Here is a 21,725-nt window from a genome sequence, read left to right as displayed (position 1 = left end):
CTGAAATATGAACACAAATACTGGACATTTTGAATTCTTATTGTGGCGATTTGACAAATAATTCCAATCATGGTCTTGAAATGGACTCGTCTTGACTCGATTTCCTCCTGTCTTTGTTTTGAATTCATCTCGCTTTAGGTGGTCTCAAACAACACCGACAAATATGTAGTCTAAGGTGAAGTGCAGCTGATATAATTGACTGACACTATGAATACTAATAATGTCCCTCATTTTTGCATTAAAATTAGAAAAATGTATTAACAGCCTATAGGGCAAATACCACTAAAATGCCATTACCCTTCCCTGCCCATTTTCCCAATTCACTTTTTTTCCATAGAATTCCAGAGGTCTCAAACTGAGGTGAGCATGGCCTTTTCTAACAATTAATTGCATCACTAGTGAATGAAGATCAGAACATTTTTAATCCCCTTTACAAACAAAATGAACAAATTAGCACTAAGCAATATTTTGATCAAACAAATGTATTTACAATAAGTATTTTATTAATATATACCAGTTTAGTACATTTCCCACATAAGAGTAAAATAAAATTAACCTTTGTCCCTTATTTAAGCAAAAATACTTAAGACATTTACTCTGGAAAGGCTGAACAAGGTTAAGACCAATTTTGTGTTTAAAACCTGAGACATGTATTGACATTAAATGAACTAATTAATGTGAAGTGTATGCACAATCTAGTTGAAAATACACAGTGAACTCATTGCATTTTTCTATTAAAGTAGGATGGCATGGAATATATATTTCACTGGTGAATCATTTTAAGGTACACACCCAAAAAGCACAGGTAGTTACTGAAACATGTACAAATATTTGCATGAAGCCAGGGGGTTTAAATAGATGCTCTTACTCCCATACCAAGACTCCGTATTTCCAAGTTAAAATACTACTCTTAACATGCATCAAACTCATAAGACAAAAAAAAAAAAGACATGTAGCTACAGGTACAGATCAGGAAGTGCTGGGCAGGGGTGTGTGCCAGGGCACCTAAGTAATTGTAATGTCGCAAGCATACAGAAGGAGGAAGCAGTCCCTCATTTTGGAATTTACCTCAAACAAGTGGCAAACCAAATTCACATGTACATTCAATTAGCAACAATGAGACAAATCTATATTTCGAAACTGGAATGTTCCTCACATAATCTTATGCGCTCCTCTGCTAGACAAGGCAAACCAAGGTATGTAGAGACACTAACATCCTATGCTTAGACACATACAATAGGTAAAACTGAGCTTTGTATAGCAGTGTGCTTGCTGTCAAAGTAATTTTCAAAGCTGTAAATCTTATCAGAAAATGCCTTACACTAACTACTGCATTATTGTATGTTTCTAAATGTAAGGGTCTTTGAAACTGAATTTGCATATCACCTCAAACTTTCATTGTCATGAGAACTGTCACCTATAATACCCAATTAAAAACAGACACATGGAGAGTAGTCTAATCCCAGTAAACTGTGGGTGTGAAATTAGCTATAATTATTATTTTTAAAATATGTAACTAACTGATCCATTGACTGAAGGAATTAAACCTCAAACGTAATCAAATAAATCATTAAAACGTACAATTAAATTCAATCGGAATTAAACTGGACTTGAACAAGAGTGAACATTACAATTTCCTAATTTAGTGATAAGTGCATCGAAGAATTGCCTCATCAATTTAATGTTAAACTGATATGCATAGGTAGGTTGAGGCCTCTTTTCCTATGAATAATCTCAGGCCCACATTCCTGGTTTCACTTGCTTCATGACCACAGGAAACATCTTTGAATGTAATTGATTGTGGTGCAAGTCCCATTAGCCATGCTCCAGTGCTTGGAGTGAGCATGCTGTTCATGTCCGGGGTTCCAGTTGGTTTTGTGAGTCGCCCTCGAAGGCCAGGTTGTCATAATGGGGCTGGATGGCCACCTGGACTGACCCAGGGTCAGGATAGTGCCCCAACGCTGCAACACAAACATGATTACAGTCAGTCAAGCCTCATAAGTGCTGCTAGCAAACCGTACAAGAACCAACCTGCTGGTCAATATTTATTTTGGCACAATGGCTGATAGAGGTCAATGGATAAGCAAGCTAAAGAGGAGGGAAACTGAGAGGCACTTCAGCACCAGACAGTAACAATAGTGGTTGTTTGAACAGGAATAGACTTTGTAGTGGACTCATTGATATCTACTTGCAGCAATCAAACGAACTAGACAAAAAAAAGTATCTGAAATTAATTAACGGGAATATCTAACCACTAGCATTTAAAAACCATGGGAGCAAAATTCACACTGTCTTGAGCAGGGTTGCGGCTTTATCACAGTAATGTAAAAGCCTGCATCTTCTAAAGAACATGCACAAAGTAGTACCACTGCCAACTGAACTACAGTAGTCCCCCTTATGTCTATAGAAAAAGCTCTCAAAGCTATTTATGTGATGTTATAAGACTTCATCAAAATAATTTGCCTCCGAATGTGAATGCTGTGTCTTACTCTCAAATGTGTGGGTCTCGTCTGCTGGGCTGCTGTGCTTCTCTGTGCCCTGTACGGAGGCATAGCCTGAGGAGGCATAGCTTGAGGAGGCTGTCTCACTGCGGGTGTCATCTGGGACGGGGATGCTAGGGTAGGACCTCATGTCTGGAGGCATGGTTACTTGATGACTGGGATGCTCCTCCTCCGGCTGCTACTCAGGGGGATACAGGTGGACTGACTAGCATCACTGACAAGTTTCATATTCTCCTTAGACAATGGCACTAGCAATGTAAATATTGTTTAATCTACAACAGTATTTAAATCAATAACTTCAGTGAATGACAGGCAAAGGTTATTTCAAAGTACAGGGTAATGCAGAGGACATTATGCAAGATACAGTTGCCTACCTCTACTCCCAAGGCCTTGAGGATGTCACATTTACACATGGGGCATGTCCTGTGCTCCAATAGCCAGGGCTCAATGCAGGTCTTGTGGAAGAAATGACTGGAAACAAAAAACAAGAATCATGATGACGTCACAAAATTAAGGGAATTGTAATAGCAGACAGGGGTATGACTACTGTACTCCATGTGACAATATTAAACTAGCAACGAGCCACTGCAGTTAGGCACTTACTTGCAGGTGAGGATGGTCAGCACGTCACCAGACTTGTAAGCATCAATACACACTGCACAGGTGTCAGCATCAGGCCCAGTCTCCTGAAAAACATGTTCAAAAATGTATTGTAGTGACTAGGGCTGTCATGACATTTTGTCAGCTGGTTGTCATGCAAAAGACTGCAGGTCTCACGGTAAATTACCGTTAATTAAACATTAACAAGTTTTGCATCTCCAGGCCTTTCACACATACAAGCTGCATTCAAGCCACTGATGTGCGCCTTTGGAACATCTACATTTAAAACGTCTAATAAATCAGTTTAATATACACCTTCACAATAAATCCATTATTTATTTTAGCCGGGTCTAAAGAAACATTAAGATATGAACATTTTAGAAGAACAGAATATAAGTTGATCTACTGCATGTTGGTCTCTGTCTATGCTCCATGCCATAGGCTGTAGGCTTGTTCATTTAGCTGACAATATATGCTTGTAAGTCCCTTGCCATTATTTTATCATTTTATAGTAAGAAGTATATCATTGAATTTATCTGAATTAAATAAAGGATATTCCGGCACAAGTGCTGTTGAGCATAAAAGTATTAATTGGAAACAGGTCCTATATACTATATTTAGAGTTACTTGGCAACTTTAGTTGTGAATCATACAAACCTTAAATCAAAACATTTGGGCTGAATGATGCGACTATAGGCTATTGATGATTTGAGAAAGTCAGAAAAAAAAGCTTTAGCTCCGTTCCTTACCTCAGGATGCACAGCTGTTCTCATCAAGTGATAATATTTTCAGCCATCAAACTATTCTTGGTTTTATAGCATAGATGTAATAGGCGCAGCAGAGAACTAAATACAAGAACACTTATTTCCCTCCACACGTTAAACACTATTCGAGGAGCTATTACTGGGCTATTCAAAATCATATACAAATTCACTATAATTGTAAGCCGCCTTGCACAATCAATGAACCAACAGCCTCGCCTAGGGCTTTACCTTCTCTCCCAGACTCATGGATAGAAAGTTTGGAGCCTAACATAAGGTAACCAGTCCATCCAGTATCGATAATAATACAGTCCACACTCATAGGCAATTACTAACATTTGGTGTAGCCTATACTCCCAAAATTAAACAATGTGCCAAAGACATCTTAAATCAGTTTTATTGTGTTTTTCCTGCCATTTGTAATGGGCTATGTATTGGATAACAGCACAACTTGGGCTCATAAGCCTATGCATAAGCTCCAATATGCATATGGGTGTTCTTTATGAATCACCACCTTACAAAGCGTTGTCCATTTTGTTGTGTTAGGCTTTAAAACATCCACAATGACCATGTTTTACACTCCGTTTCAAACTGATCATCGCAGTGAGGTGAGTTGATGATACTGTTTTGATAAGTGTTTGATGTGATTTTCGTTCAATTTTTGCAGTGATGTCAGAGTGGTTAGAGGGACAATAGAGCCCTGAGTACCAGGCCATTAGGACCTGATGGTCATTAGGGGAACAAAGACAGTCACTTCTCCATATGTAGACCAACAAAGTAAAATTGTTTAAAATGTGCAGTAGTCTGAGTAATGGGTTAAAACAGAAGCTTACAATACTCTGCATGTCCTCAGAACAATAACCATACAACACACATCAGTAAGAATTGCGTATGCCATATGTTACCAGTTTGAAACAACCATATTTTTCAAATTATCCTCAGTGATGCATAATAACCATCAACACATCTGTATTATACTTAAACATGTTAACCTCATCTCCCCGTTTCACAGTCCGGACTTGCAGCTGACCAATGGCTTTCTTGGCATCTGCCTTGAGACGTTTCTGTTGGAGAGAAGAACGTGTTCAGTATTAGACCGTGAGCAGGCTACTGTTTAAATGACATTCATCTGCTTCCTCTGACAACTAATTTAAATCAAACACATTCAGCAACCCACTACGTGGGTGGACAACTGAAAAACATCACTATGTAATAACTAGAATGCAACAACAAAGCAAACAAATAAAAATATTTCCTATACTGTGACCAGAAACAACTGAAATAACAAGGAGCAGGAGAACCGTATGCGACGAGGTCATGTTAGAGAGCATGGGTGATCTGGGAGAAGCAGAGCGTTCATTAGAGGAGCCCCTGCCTGTGTCATTAAGCCGTTCCTCTGAGATCATGTATTGGAAACGTTACATCAGCTTGCATATAGGATGGCAAAACAGCAGATTTACGTAGATCCGGGACTTTTCGTATTAGGCATAAATAATCCTGGAGGGACAGTCTTGACAGATTCAATTCTAAAACTATAATTTAGGAAATAGAATAAAATCATGCTTTGGACATATTGTACATACACAATTAAAGACTACTCTCTCTGTGCTCATGCAGCCTCCCCATGGCAACAAGACAAAATGTGCACAATTGTACACAGGAAGAATCAACGTTATGTAAGGGGATTTAGGAGACAGAGGATGAGTCAGGGTCAATATTGGCTTTGAGGATTCTCTGGAAAATGTCATTATGTAGATGTTTTCTGTGATATACACTGAACAAAAATATACTGAGTTACAGTTCATAAGTAAATCAGTCAATTCATTAGGCCCATAATATATAGATTTCACAACTGGGACTACAGATATGCATCTGTTGGTTACAGATACAAAACAAACAAAAAAAGTAGGGACATGGACCCAAAAATCAGTCAGTTTCTGGTGTGAGCAACATTTGCCTCATGCAGTACGACATCTCCTTCGCAGAGAGTTGATTAGGCTGTTTATTGTGGCCTGTGGAATGTTGTCCCACTCCTCTTCAATGGCTGTAATAAGTTGCTGGATATTTGCGGGAACTGGAACACGATGTAGTACATGTCGATCCAGAGCATCCCAAACCTGCTCAATGGGTGATACAGCTTATGCCTGCGCATACCATAACCCACCACCACAGGGCACTCTGTTTACAACGTTGACCTCAGCAAACCGCTCACCCACACAACACCATAAAACGCTGTCTGCCATCTGCCCCTGCACAGTTAAAACCATCCATGAAGAGCACACTTCTTCAATGGCCACTGGCATGCCGGAGGTGAGCATTTGCACACTTAAGTTAGTTATGACGCCAAACTGCAGTCGGGCAAGACCCTGGTGAGGATGACAAGCACGCAGATGAGCTTCCCTGAGACAGTTTCGGCAAAAATTCTTCAGTTGTGCAAACCCAGTTTTATCAGCTGTCCGGGTGGCTGGTCTCAGACTATCCCCCAGGTGTAGAAGCCGGATGTGGAGGTCCTGGGCTGGTGTGGTTACACGTTGTCTGCAGTTGTGAGGCCAGTTGGACATACTGCTAAATTCTCTAAAATGATGTTGGTGGCAGTTTATGGTAGAGAAATTAACATTCAATTCTCTGGCAACAGCTCCGGTGAACATTCCTGCAGTCAGCATGCCAATTGCACACTCCCTCAAAACTTGAGACATCTTTGGCATTGTGTTGTGTGACAATACTTTTATTGTCCCTAGCACAAGGTGTACCTGTGTAATGATCATGCTGTTTAATCAGCTTATTGATATGCCACACCTGTCAGGTGGATGGATTATCTTGGCAAATAAGAAATGCTCACTAACAGGGATGTAAACAAATTAGTGCACAAAATGAGAGTAATACGTTTTTTGTGAGTATGGAACATTTCTGAGATCTTTTATTTCAGCTGATGAAACACTGGGCCAACATATTCACAACAGGAAGTGTTTTTGTTCAGCATAGAAAGAGTTTGGTTTTGGATATCAAAGACTAACATGGCACAGATGGTTTCGATGCTTGACAACATTCTTCATAATCCTTAAAGGGGCAGATATTAAAGTGAATACTGTTGCATGTTCACTTGACCGATATGTAGATTTGAGGGAGGAAAGTTGCGGCCATTCTAGTTCACAGGGCAAGCACGAAGCTGGAGTTTTGCATATGATTACGGCCTGAACAATGGTGCCCTGTGCCCTCTGAGCATAAGGTCCTAGCTCAGTGGGCGAAGTCAGCTCTGCTCTAACTGCTCAGCTACCCACTCAAAAATACACTTCTCTGTATCAGTCTGTCTACCCAGCCTCCCTGCAGAAAGCATTGGATAATCAGCCACGTGAACAGACACCCCTTAGACCACCGGGTGCTTCAGACAACACACAGCTTCACTGCTTCTGGGAGTGATCATGAAGCAAGGACAATACGTGGTACACTGCTAATAAGTAAACAGAGCCTGCAAGCAAGCACTTGAGACCAGTCAGTCTTCAAAGTCAAGGTTACCCCCTATATGCAGGAGGAAACGGTGCTGAGAAAAGTACTGTAACTTTGAAAATCATGGGCCTGTTCACGTGAGTGGTTTTACCTTGCATAACAGCCCAGATCCAATCAGATGAAGTAGAAATACTTGTTGCGCAGCAGCAGGTTCAAAGGTTTTTTGGAAACGCTACCATTGAGTAGAACTGAGCATTCTTCCCATAGTAAACTTTTCTCCACCATATAAGCCTGACAGTTCAGTTACACTCAGTGAATACAATCTGACAAAACCTTTGGACAAAGAAACTTTTCCTTTTTCCTTCAGGGTTCTTGTGTTAAAAGAATATAAAGAGACAAATAAACAAGCTGCTTGGGACAGACACCTGCAGACAAAGAACGTGTGCAAAGCTGTAAGGGCAAAGAACTGTAAAAGACAAAACACAAGGTGGGATCTTGTCACCATGTGAAAGAAAACCAGTACAGGTCAGGACTCCTACCATGCCTTTTAGAAGGGAAACTCACTGCCGCTCTATCCCAACACAGATTTCAGAAAGAAGCTAAAGCACAAGATCCCAAAGGCAGAAAACAGGAAAACAACATAAAATATTATAATAAGATACATTGCTGTCCAGGGGTTCTCTGGTTGGCTGGATCCGTGTCATGCAACAATCAAGTGATTAACAGTAATATATATATATATATGAGTCACCTCTACATACACTGACTCAACAGGAAATGTTCTCTTTATTTTAGTTTCGCCTGACTCCCTCTGTATTGCTGAGGAATGCTGACACACCCCAAACTGTGTAGCCCAACTAAGTGTTCCATAATGTTTCAGGTTCGTTGAAACACACACATAAGAGAAGGCATGTTTGACGCAGGAAAGGAAAACAACTGTTTCCAGTGGAATTTCCCCAGTCATATTGTTCTACAGATCAAAAGGTGATAGTGCTGCAGTATTCTGTTTCATCACAAACCACTGAATTGTTTGATTTGACCTTTATTTAAAATAAAGAGAGTAACCATTGAGACCAGGGTCTCTTTCATAAGGGAGCCCTGCATATATAATTCAGGGTAAATAATTGTCATCATTGTTCGAGAGACTGGAGACTGACCTGTTTGCGGTTTTGTAGACGAACGCTGTTGAGGCGGCGAGCTGAGTAGAAGATGAAGTAGCCCACAGTGGCTGCTGTTACCACGAAGAAGGAGATGGAGACAAAGAAGACCGAGTAGTGGCTCATCCAGGGACCATGCTGCTTACCCACTTCAATAGTCATCGAGACCGGAATCCCTTGCCTGATTAGCTCAACAATCTCCATGCCCCGTCGGTGACCAATCATGATAGCAACCATACCTTCTGTTCCTGTAACCAGGGGGAAAACAAAGTATGAGGAAACATCACACTATCCTCACACATACAGGCTGGGCCTTAAATATGCCCCCAAGTGCCCTCAACTGAATTTCACTATAGGCCTAATGTGTCTATCAAAAATATTTAACGAGCAATGTATGAATATGGTGTAATTTAATGTCAAAACATATCTATTGCAAAGTATCCGTGTTTCCCATAGTTTTTTTCCTCCAGCAGTGGTGGCAATGGTGGGGGGTGCATTGCTTCTAGCGCAATGACATGCTAGCTGTTCCCATTGACTTCCAGTCATTGAGCCAATGACAACATACACTAAGTATTTGGTAGCATTGCCTTTAAATTGTTTAACTTGGGTGAATTGTTTAACTTGCCTCTCCCTTTTTCCTCCAAACATAACAATGGTCATTATGGCCAAACAGTTCTATTTTTGAATTGTCAGACCAGAGGACAATTCTCCAAAAAGTACAAGCTTTGTCCCCATGTGCAGTTGCAAACCGTAGTCTGGCTTTTTTATGGTGGTTTTGGAGCAGTGGCTTCTACCTTGCTGAGTGGCCTTTCAGGTTATGTCGATATAGGACTAATTTTACTGTGGATATAGGTACTTTTGTACCCGTTTCCTCCAGCATCTTCACAGGGTCCTTTGCTGTTGTTCTGGGATTGATCGCACCAAAGTACATTCATCTCTAGGAGACAGAACACGTCTCCTTCCTGAGCGATATGACGGCTGCGTGGTGCCATGGTGTTTATATTTGCGTACTATTGTTTGTATAGATGAACGTTGTACCTTCAGGCGTTTGGAAATTGCTCCCAAGGATGAACCAGACTTGTGGAGGTCTACAATTTATTTTCTGTGGTCTTGGCTGATTTCTTTTGATTTTCCCATGATTCAAGCAAAGAGGCACTGAAGGTGCTTTAGAAACTTCTAAAGCCCTGACATAATTTCTGCTGTTTAAAGGCACAGTCAACTTAGTGTATGTAAACTTCTGACCCACTGGAATTGTGATAGTGAATTAATTATAAGTGAAATAATCTGTCTGTAAACAATTGTTGGAAAAATTACTTGTCATGGACAAAGTAGATGTCCTAACCGACTTGCCAAACTATAGTTTGTTAACAATAAGTTTGTGGAGTGGTTGAAAAACAAGTTAATGACTCCTACCTAAGTGTATATAAACTTCCGACTTCAACTGTGTGTGTGTATATACACTGCTCAAAAAAATAAAAAGGGAACACTAAAATAACACATCCTAGATCTGAATGAAATATTCTTATTAAATACTTTTTTCTTTACATAGTTGAATGTGCTGACAACACAATCACACAAATGATCAATGGAAATCAAATGTATCAACCCATGGAGGTCTGGATTTGGAGTGACACTCAAAATTAAAGTGGAAAACTACACTACAGGCTGATCCAACTTTGATGTAATGTCCTTAAAACAAGTCAAAATTAGGCTCAGTAGTGTGTGTGTGGCCTCCACGTGCCTGTATGACCTCTCTACAACGCCTGGGCATGCTCCTGATGAGGTGGCGGAAGGTCTCCTGAGGGATCTCCTCCCAGACCTGGACTAAAGCATCCGCCAACTCCTGGACAGTCTGTGGTGCAACGTGGCGTTGGTGGATGGAGCGAGACATGATGTCCCAGATGTGCTCAATTGGATTCAGGTCTGGTGAATGGGCGGGCCAGTCCATAGCATCAATGCCTTCCTCTTGCAGGAACTGCTGACACACTCCAGCCACATGAGGTCTAGCATTGTCTTGCATTAGGAGGAACCCAGGGCCAACCGCACCAACAAATGGTCTCACAAGGGGTCTGAGGATCTCATCTCGGTACCTAATGGCAGTCAGGCTACCTCTGGCGAGCACATGGAGGGCTGTGCGGACCCCCAAAGAAATGCCACCCCACACCATGACTGACCCACCGCCAAACCGGTCATGCTGGAGGATGTTGCAGGCAGCAGAACGTTCTCCACAGCGTCTCCAGACTCTGTCACGTGCTCAGTGTGAACCTGCTTTCATCTGTGAAGAGCACAGGGCGCCAGTGGCGAATTTGCCAATCTTGGTGTTCTCTGGCAAATGCCAAACGTCCTGCACGGTGTTGGGCTGTAAGCACAACCCCCACCTGTGGACGTCGGGCCCTCATACCACCCTCATGGAGTCTGTTTCTGACCATTTGAGCAGACACATGCACATTTGTGGCCTGCTGGAGGTCATTTTGCAGGGCTCTGGCAGTGCTCCTCCTTGCACAAAGGCGGAGGTAGCGGTCCTGCTGCTGGGTTGTTGCCCTCCTACGGCCTCCTCCACGTCTCCTGATGTACTGGCCTGTCTCCTGGTAGCGCCTCCATGCTCTGGACACTACGCTGACAGACACAGCAAACCTTCTTGCCACATCTCGCATTGATGTGCCATCCTGGATGAGCTGCACTACCTGAGCCATTTGTGTGGGTTGTAGACTCCTACCACTAGAGTGAAAGCACCGCCAGCATTCAAAAGTGACCAAAACATCAGCCAGGAAGCATAGGAACTGAGAAGTGAAGTGGTCTGTGGTTACCACCTGCAGAACCACTCCTTTATTGGGAGTGTCTTGCTAATTGCCTATAATTTTCACCTGTTGTCTATTCCATTTGCACAACAGCATGTGCAATTTATTGTCAATCAGTGTTGCTTCCTAAGTGGACAGTTTGATTTCACAGAAGTGTGATTGACTTGGAGTTACATTGTGTTGTTTAAGTGTTCCCTTTATTTTTTTGAGCAGTGTATATAAAATGTATTCGATGAAACATTTCAATTTGGCCTTCAATTTTTTTTTTTTTTTAATGAATCACAAGTTAAATAAAGGTTAAATAAAAAATATGTAAAATTAGGATAAGGTTTTGAAGTGTCTGTTCTATATCCATGAGATAAGAAAACTCAGGGGGAAAGAAATACATATTTTAGAACCATGTTTGGTCATGTAATTTGTGGCACATTTTACCCCATATGAACCTCCTGCAATTTTTACAGCCCGGTACTGGGTTACTTTCGTCTGCATCATAGAGCAGAACAGACACCTTCGTGTTTGTGAGTCTTCCCTTTTGATATTGGTGACATGAGTTTGTAGCTCCAACGGTTTGGTCTAGAGGGTCAGTTTTGTGAGAAATGAGGACATCCGTGACAGAGTTCAGACGACTTCCTCAAGCTTGCGGATGTCGTAGAGCAGTGTTCGTGAGTCTCCTATCTTTAGATGGTGGTACTTATGAGTTACTAGGTCACACGGTTAGGGTTTTCCCAGACGATTTCGTGATGATTTTCTTGTCCGGATCCTCATGTGTAGACAAACTCCACTTGTTATGGAATATTAGTGTCAATGTGTATTGTTCTCTGTGAAAGCACATATCTTCAGAGTTTTAAACAATAGAATGATCCATTACACAGGTTGTCATCCAGTCCATCTCAGCAAGTGTTAGGACTTAATGTTAATTTCTAGTTGGATTCAACACAATGAAAATTATCTAAATTGGAAATGACAACTGGTGCATAAAGCTTACACCAGTCAAGCACAGATGAGCGACGTTGAACAAGACTCAATTGTTTTAGCCAACAATGTCAACTTGGAATATTTCTTACTTTTTTTAGGTTAACAAGTACTTCACTAGAATTTAATTATAATTCTGAGTACAGTACTATTTAGATGTTTACACACAGTTGACTTCAAACCTTACTTATCACACTAGAACAGAGGCCCCTCGTTTCTGACAACCATGTGACTCATCCAAACAGAAACAACATTTCATAAATGTTGTCCGTATTCCCTAAATTAGCAGAGTCACTGTACAGTTCATAGGGACTAAATATTACAAGGTTAATTGCGGTTTCAGTTCAAATCTAAAATCAACCAACTTGTCTTGACCATTAGGCTATGAGATCGTTTCATTTTAAAAAAATTAAAAAGTAGAGTGAATGAAGTGGAACACATGTAGAGTTGTTCTCCAGAACCCAAGGCATAAACAAAGCATTCTGCAATATTTAACTTTTTGGGTGACTGGATCATATTCACATAGAATAGTGAGTTATATAACGTTTCATTCTAATTGCAAGTAAGTTAAAAGAAGCTGTAGATATGTTCTATATGCGATATTTATATGCTTCCCGTTCTTAAGTTTCGTTTTTTCGTCTTGTACTTTCGGTTTTGTACACCAGCTTTAAACAGCTGAAATTACAATATTTTTGTCTATAAAAAATATTTCACAGCGGTTTAGATGGTACAATGATTCTCTACACTACACTTGCATTTTTTGTAAATCCGTTTGTGACAATTATAATTTTAGCAACCAGGATAATGCGGAGCGATTTTTGCATAGTGCATATTTAAGAGTTGTCAGTTAAACACCGATTCAGTGGGACCATGCTAACTACAATTCCGACGCTCTGTCGTTTAAAAACGTTAATAACAATCGCTTGTGATGTCACAAGATATCAGCGAGAAATAACAAGTTAAAAAAGGTACACTAACATGTTTGCACAGATCCATACACAAAGCTGACGAACTACACTTCCTCCCCAGTTACCCTTACACACAGGTGTTAGATCATGCTAGGTAATTAGCACAGGTGAGCTCTGTTTTCCGCCTGTTTTACGTAAACAAGCGCTGTAAACTGAGATATGACAGGGTGGAACATTAACCCTATAAAAATGTGATTAGTCATTTAACCTTTTGTTTGTATTATTATGTATCGCTTATATGAAAGATAGTCCATATGTTTCCAAAACCGTACCGCAAGCGATGCATTTTAACTTCCAGAACGAGTGTCGGGGCTCTTAATAACAAAACTCCACCGGATAAAGGAACCTTCGTGAAGACGCTCAAGGTAGTTAATAACGTCTATGGGCTAATAGTTGCCAATGTTGATGTAGGCTACATACCTGGGTGCGACATTTGGATGACTCGATTGTCTGTACCAAGATCATTAAAAATTACAGCAGCAATAGCTCCTTTACTGGCCGCAACATTGATCTTCTCTGAAAAAGAACATAGTTGGCCGCGTTGAATTAAGGCGATCCAGCCCTTTGACCCACTGGGTACATCATAAAAAGTATTACTTTCGCAACTGTAAATCGGATCAGGTAAATACACGTCGCCCATCACTGTGACTTTAGGAGATTGTTGTCCATATAGTCCGCTTTCCTCTTGTCGCCATACGGTTTCGTTGTTTACAGAATCAATAAACGACACATTCAGGTAGGCTGTACATATGTAAGTCGCATCCGCAAAATGCAAACTCGTCACCTGAAGACTTGAAGCCACAAACAGCCATGACAATAGATACCGTTTCGCTAAAGGTTCCATAATCCTGTTTACGACGTGGGTTTCTATAGTGCCTTTCCGCGTTCAACAGTCGATAAAAGGTATGAGGTTTATTTTTATTTTTTTAAGTTGCAGTGTAACTAGGAATATAATGTCAGACCCCGCTGACAGGTGAACTAGTTTGAAGTCTTACAGTCCTCTACGTCGAGGTCAAATTGAGTAGTACACTCCCATCTTCATGCTTAAAGGAGAAGCACACATTTAAACCAAACCTCGATGGTTATTTACGGCGAAATAACAATGTTAACGATAAAATGCTTGCAAATTTGCTGATGTTAGGCTAGGCCGTAGCCTATGTTGATGAAAGGACAGTAATTGATTGAACAGTGCAATAATAGGCAGGTTTCCATTGACCCACGTTTATTCGACAAAAAACAAAAAAATAAACATTGTGAGATGTGTAATGAAACGACAGAAAGGAGATATGTTCTTAAGATCGACAACATTTTTATTCGTTCGACAGGAGTGCATGTTTATTTGGTCGAACTTTCTTAATTGCGACAAATTATGATGGAAACTGTGTTTTCGAATAAATGATGATTGCCAAATAATTGATGTCATTACATTACTAACTATAAGGCTTCACTCAACATTTAATTATAAATACCTACTGCCTGAAAAATACATTTTTTTTGTTTGTAATGACTTTCAAAAATGCCTGAATTGCTTCGTCTTGCTTTTCTGGTTGGCTGGCAAGTTTAACTATCCAATTCTTTCAGATCTACAGGAGTACAATATTCAACATGGCACTGGCCGTTGGCACGTGATAATTATTAGCATATGGCAAATATTAGTCCATTATTGTATTCTGTCCATGCTGACTTTCGCGGGTTAGGCCTACCTGAGACGTGAAACAGATAGGTGGGAGGGGCAAACAGGTAGGGAGGGATGTTATGTTTTATTTTTTATTATTTTTATTAACAAATATCAACAAACAAGAGGAATAGTCACATGCAAACAAGCATACATACAAACATTTACATTGCCAGGAATCCTAAACAAACAAATCATATTCATTAATTATACAACAAGTTTTAATTGCCTTTTTGTTTTTCATTTTAGTTAAAGTAGTGCCATATTAGGGATGTTATGTTTGACACCAGAGGCGCTCCGAGGCATGGGTCTAACGCTATAGTGCAGAGGGTGTCATCATATGCTGAGGCAGTGAAGAAAGTAGAAGATGGGTCAAGGGGGAGGGATCCTAAGAGGATTCGTGTGAGTAGTCGATCCAGTATAAATTTTAGCATGTACATCTTGGTTGGGTAAACTCCCGAAAAAGGTTTTTTAATGCATACCAGCAAAGCCAGTATACAAAACTAAACAATACATTAATTGCACTACAACGGGGACCACAAACTATTTAGGAACTACATAAAGCTGTCCCAACAGCAGAGATTTATTTTCAGCACCATGGGATGAATCCTTATCACTGCTACACCTGGTTATCAGCAGAGCCTTGTTTGGCAGCAAAACAGTTCATTCAGACTCATTTACTGCCTTTAAAAAAAACATTGCTGATATGGATGACTTGTTTAAACAAATTTGGTTTCTACTGACAATTGAGATGTACAAACTATGGCATAAGGGGACGACGAGTGGATAAGAGGCAATCCATAATTTTGATTAAGACAGCGAGCTAGGACCGACATAGTCGTAGTATTTGTTCAGCACTTTTGAAATGTACAGCGACAGAATTCAGAACATGGGCTGTTCTTACAGTATTCTCCCTGTACACCAAGTCAGAAACCTAGGATAAATAAAGGGGGCATATAAGCAGACAATGAAAGCTCTTACAATATTCGATGATGACATTTCTCTAAAACAGGCTATAGGCTACATGTGCACCACCAAGTCAGAGCAGTAAGCAAAATTAAGATGGGAAAATAGACCAAATTATTAGGGTGAGCTACTAACAGCTTACTACACAACGTACACTTAATATTACTTTATTAGCTACAGTATACATATCTCCCTGGCATATTACATAATTTATGCAGCAGCATACAAGACATTTTTGGACTCACCTTGTGCTGTGCTCACTTGAACAGGAAGGTGGTGCGGCGGTCTTTCTTGAGGGCAAATTCTGTCATCAAAGTCTGGCATTCTCTGGATTTATGGTGCTTTCAAGACAATTGGAAACTCGGAAAAAAATAAGGTTGAATCATGACGTCAGTGATCTTCCGGTCGGAGCTCTAGAAAGAGGCCCGAGTTTCCGAGTTGGATGACCGTTCAAAATTATTTTCCCAGTCAGCCTCGTTTTTTTTTGAGTTTTTCTGAACTCACTGAATTCTGAGTTTTTAGTTTCCAGTTGTTTTGAAAGCGGCAGAAGTCATGCTGGATTGACAGCATGGCCAATGTATTCAACCTTTACTGTCCCATGGTGTTCCGTGTGAATGTTTATCCTTTTAAGCTTGGAAAAAAGAGACCCTTTCAGACAAATGTTTTAAATCCTTAAACCCAGACTTGGACCACATACCCTATCCACTGAATAGCAGGCAGGGGAAGCAAAATAGTGATTGCTTTGCGACGTTTGCCGTTAGCCACTGATTCCTACCAAACCATTCGTTGGGCTCCCGAGTGGCGTAGTGGTCTAACATACTGCATCTCTGTACAAGAGGCATCACTGCAGTACCTGGTTCGATCCAGGTTGTATCACATCCGGCCGTGATTGGGAGTCCCATGTGGCGGCGCACAATTGGCCCAGCGTCGTCTGGGTTTGGCCCGGGGTAGGCCGTCATTGTAAATAAGAATTTGTTATTAACTGACTTGCCTAGTTAAATAAAGGTTAAATAAAAAAGTATATAAATAAAAAATAAAAACATTTTAAAGTAGAATTTCTGACTTGTGAAATGTTTACGTCCAATGGCCGCTGAGCACCGACACGTTTTATCTATGATTTCTCTTCATATGACATATGAGAAGGATTTGCCAGCAGATTGTCAACATGATTCATGATGATGACTGCTTGCCGAGCTAAGATTCTGAAAGTATGATGTTGACATGATCAGTCCAATCAAAGCTAAGGTAGATATAACAGGAAGTATCAGTGACTCGCTCAGTAAGGAAGTGGTCAGATGACGCAGATGCTAAGCTACAGGACTGTTATGCTAGCACAGACTGGAATATGTTCCAGGATTCTTCCGATGGCATTGAGGAGTACACCACAGTCACCGGCTTCATCAACAAGTGCATTGATGATGTCATCCCCACAGCGACCGTACGTACATACCCCATCCAGAAGCCATGGATTACAGGCAACATCCACACTGAGCTAAAGGGTAGAGCTGCTGCTTTCAAGGGGCGGGACTCTAACCCGGAAGCTTATAAGAAATCCCGCTATGCCCTCCGACGAACCTTCAAAGTGGCAAAGCATCAATACAGGACTAAGATTGAATCGTACTACACCGGCTACTCGTCGGATGTGGCAGGACTATTACGGACTACAAAGCTGACCAGTGACAATTAGCCTACCAGATGAGCTAAATAACTTCTCTGCTTCAAGGCAAGAAAAACTGAAGCATGCATGAGAGCATCAGCTCAGATGACTGTGTGATCACGCTCTCCGTAGCAGATGTGAATAAGACCTTTAAAAACAGGTCAACATTCACTAGGCCAGGTGGATTACCAGGACGTGTACTCCGAGCATGGGCTGACCTACTGGCAAGTGTCTTTACTGACATTTTCAACCTGTCCCTAACCGAGTCTGTAATGCCAACAGGTTTTAAGCAGACCATAATAGTGCCTGTGCCCAAGACCACTAAGGTAACCTGCCTAAATGACTACCAACCCGTAGCACTCACGTCTGCAGCCATGAACTGCTTTGAAAGGCTGGTCATGGCTCACATCAACACCATTATCCCAGAAACCCTAGACCCACTCCAATTTGCATATCGCCCCAAAAGATCCACAGAAGATGCAATATCTATAGCACTCCACACTGCCCTTTCCCACCTGGACAGAAAGAATACCTTCGTGAGAATGCTATTCATTGGCTACAGCTCAGCATTCAACTCCATAGTGCCCTCAAAGCTCATCCCTAAGCTAACGACCCTGGGACTAAACACCTCCCTCTGCAACTGGATCCTGGACTTCCTGACGGGCTGCCCCCAGGTGGTAAAGGTAGGTAACAACTAGGGTTGCAAAGGGGATGGACATTTTCCATGGGAAGTTAAGCTTGGAATTTTGGGAATTTTGCTTAAATTCATCAAAAAAGTTAGCTTATAACAGTGAACTTTTTTTGTGGGATACACATAAGGCAATTCTAGGTCTTGTGGCATATTTTGGTGAAACTATTCCCAATTCATTGGAATTGCAACCCTCTGCATACACAATGCATTCTTCCATCACATGTGCAGCGAGTGCATTCTTCCATCACATGTAGAGCTGATTCTCAAGATCTTGCACACTAATGAGATGCTATTGAGCCCAAACTACTACACTGTCTGAGACAAGGACTACATGCTTTCTGGTAAGTTTTGATTACAATACAGGGTGGGGTGAATATATTTTATGACATGTTAACTAATACATAGTAGCCTACAGCAAAGTGTGTTTAAATAATTTCTAACTTGTTAACAATTTCTGCTAGTTAGTTTTGCTACCATGTGGGTTTTAGCTTGCTTGATCCTGCTAACTGAGGAGTGTTAATTTACCTGTTTCCATACATGTTTCATTTTAAAACATGTATCTTACAAGGGAGTTGTTTAATCTAACTACTTAACTATTTATCTGTACATGGAATTGTATTTAGGTTTTTTTTGACAATTGTTTTCTAATCTTTAGAGGAAAATGCCACGGCACTATCTGATGTGTGGAGACATTTCACTGCAGCTAATGTAAAAGGAAATGCTGTGTACATTTGCAAATACTGTGCCAAAACATATTTGAAGAATGCAACAACGATGCAGAATCATCTGGCCAAGTGCATAAAGTTGCCTCAGTGCTCACAACAAGCAACCTCTGACAAAAGTCCCTCTACTTCTATTCGAGGTGAAAATGTTGAATCAGACACCTTATCAATAGCAACAGCTCATGGTTCTCCTTGAATCAGAAGTTTTTTTTTACTCAATTGAGGAACGTAGTCAGAGAAATGCTGATGAATGTCTTGCACGAACTCTGTATGCAACTGGTTCACCTCTGATGCTCACAGGCAATGTGTATTGGAAGAGATTTCTGAATGTTTTTCGCCCAGCATACATCCCTCCAGCCAGACATGCTTTATCTACTCATTCGCTGGATGCAGAGTTCAACAGAATTCAAGTGAAGGATAAGCAAATCCTAGAGAAAGCAGACTGTATTGCAATCATCTCTGATGGGTGGTCAAATGTTCATGGGCAAGGAATAATTAACTACATCATCTCCGCCCCTCAACCAGTATTCTACAAGAGCACAGACACAAGAGACAACAGACACACCGGTCTCTACATTGCAGATGAGCTGAAGGCCGTCATCAATGACCGTGGACCACAGAAGGTATTTGCACTGGTGACAGACAATGCTGCGAACATGAAGGCTGCTTGGTCTAAAGTGGAGGAGTCCTACCCTCACATCACACCCACTGGCTGTGCTGCTCATGCATTGACTCTGCTCCTCAAGGACATCATGGCACTGAAAACAATGGATACACTCTACAAGAGAGCTAAGGAAATGGTTAGGTATGTGAAGCGTCATCAAGTTATAGCAGCAATCTACCTCATAAGAGCACCACATTGAAGCTGCCCAGCAACACCCGTTGGGGTGGTGTTGTCATCATGTTTGACAGTCTCCCAGAGGGGAAGGAGTCTCTCCAGTACATGACAGGGGCCAAACTTCCTGCCATCTAGGACCTCCATAACAGGCGGTGTCAGAGGAAGGCCCAAAAAATTGTCAAAGACTCCAGCCACCCTAGTCATAGACTGTTCTCTCTGCTACCGCACGGCAAGAGGTACCGGACCGCCAAGTCTAGGTCCAAAAAGCTTCTTAACAGCTCCTACCCCCAAGCCATAAGACTCCTGAACAGCTAATCAAATGGCTACCTGGACTATTTGCATCCCCCCCACTCACATTTTTACACTGCTGCTACTCTGTTTATTATCCATGCATAGTCACTTTACCTCTACCTACATGTACATATTACGTCAATTCCCTCGACTCTGACTCTGTACCGGTACCCCCTGTATATAGCCTCGCTACTGTTATTTTATTGTTGCTCCTTAATTATGTTATTTTTCTATTTTTCTTTATTTTAATTTAGTATTTAATTATTTTTTACTTATGTTTATTTGAGTAAATACTTGAACACTTATTTTTATTAACTGCATTGTTGGTTAAGGGCTTGTAAGTAAGCATTTCACTGTAAGGTCTACCTACACCTGTTGTATTCGGCGCATGTGACAAATAAAATATGATTTTATTGTTTTATTTTATTTGATCTCATTTTAGTTGTGGCCTTCTTGGATGGGCACTTCTCATGTAAATTTATGACAGCACCCAATGGGGCTTGAATTGCCTAGCTCTCCCTGTAGATTCTGAGGTGACGTAGTGTCCCCAATCAGTTACAGAACACCAGAGCCAATCACTGCACAACTAGAGAAGATTACCAACGCCTACACTCTATTTTCCACTGGCTGCCCCTTCACCACAGAAAGCGCTGAGCTAGGCTGAAACACCTGCATTTTGAAGCTGCCTTACTCAAGAAAGCAAGAAAGAGACCATGTTTGTATGTGTCTTTATTCATTCAATACATTCGTCTTTACATTGTTTGCAAACTGATATGCGACATGAATTAATGGCAAAATAACATACAATAACATTTTTAGCTAAACAGGTGGGGCTCAAAACGGGTTGCCACCTGTCAGTAGTGGAAAGACATAGGAAGAAGACAGACCATGATACAGAAAGCAGTGGACCAACTAATAAAGTAAGCATAAAAAGGGCCAAGGTAGGAAGCAAGAGTAATGATGTGTCGGAGTGAAAAGTTGTGATAGTGTTTGATGAAACCACAGGGGCTCATTTACACCCTATCCGACTATCTAATGCCGTAGCGTTGAGAAAGAGTTAGGTACACCACCGGTCAAAAGTTTTAGAACACCTACTCATTCAAGAGTTTGTCTTTATTTTTACTATTACTATTTTGCTATTTCAGTGCACTACTTTTGTTTTAAAAAAAATATTTAAAAAACAAATATATATAATATATATATATATAGATATTACAGTACCAGTCAAAAGTTTGCACACATTTACTCATTCAAGAGTTTTTCTTCATTTTTAATATTTTCTCCATTGTAGAATAATAGTGAAGACATCAAAACTATGAAATAACACATTTGGAATCCTGTAGTTACCAAAAGTGTTTTAAAAAAATCTAAATATCTTTGAGATTCTTCAAATAGCCACCCGTTGCCTTGATAACACCTTAGCACACTCTTGGCATTCTCTCAACCAGCTTCTTCTGGAATGCTTTTCCAACAGTTTTGAAGGAGTTCCCACATATGTTGAGCACTTGTTGGCTGCTTTTCCTTCACTATGCGATCCGACTCGTCCCAAACCATCTCAATTTGGTTGAGGTCGGGGATTGTGAAGGCCAGGTCATCTGATGCAGCACTCCATCACTCTCCTTGGTAAAATAGCCCGTACACAGCCTGGAGGTGTGTTGGGTCATTGTCCTGTTGAAAAACAAAC

General features: G+C 40.9%; 1 protein-coding gene across 2 annotated transcripts in view; it reads right to left on the bottom strand.

Moving 5' to 3' along the window:
- Positions 1-403: 403 nt before the first annotated feature.
- The window catches only part of rnf128a (ring finger protein 128a), a 31,373-nt gene continuing 10,051 nt past the window's right edge, over positions 404-21,725 (bottom strand). The window contains exons 1-7 of one of the 2 annotated variants that reach the window (XM_021623185.2): positions 13,622-14,209; positions 8,464-8,711; positions 4,855-4,926; positions 3,105-3,187; positions 2,876-2,972; positions 2,490-2,679; positions 404-1,961 (exon numbers count right to left, since the gene is read on the bottom strand). In XM_021623185.2, the coding sequence (XP_021478860.2) occupies positions 1,852-1,961; positions 2,490-2,679; positions 2,876-2,972; positions 3,105-3,187; positions 4,855-4,926; positions 8,464-8,711; positions 13,622-14,045 (1,224 nt within the window). In that variant the 5' untranslated portion in view covers positions 14,046-14,209 and the 3' untranslated portion in view covers positions 404-1,851. Of the gene's footprint in view, positions 1,962-2,489; positions 2,680-2,875; positions 2,973-3,104; positions 3,188-4,854; positions 4,927-8,463; positions 8,712-13,621; positions 14,210-21,725 lie in introns of those variants that run through there. The other variant, XM_021623184.2, reaches the window with a different exon arrangement.

Source organism: Oncorhynchus mykiss, chromosome 12, assembly GCF_013265735.2.
Source record: "Oncorhynchus mykiss isolate Arlee chromosome 12, USDA_OmykA_1.1, whole genome shotgun sequence".
Lineage (NCBI taxonomy): Eukaryota > Metazoa > Chordata > Actinopteri > Salmoniformes > Salmonidae > Oncorhynchus > Oncorhynchus mykiss.
Note: the sequence above shows the minus strand (reverse complement) of the source record. Positions and strands in the feature narration are given on the sequence as shown.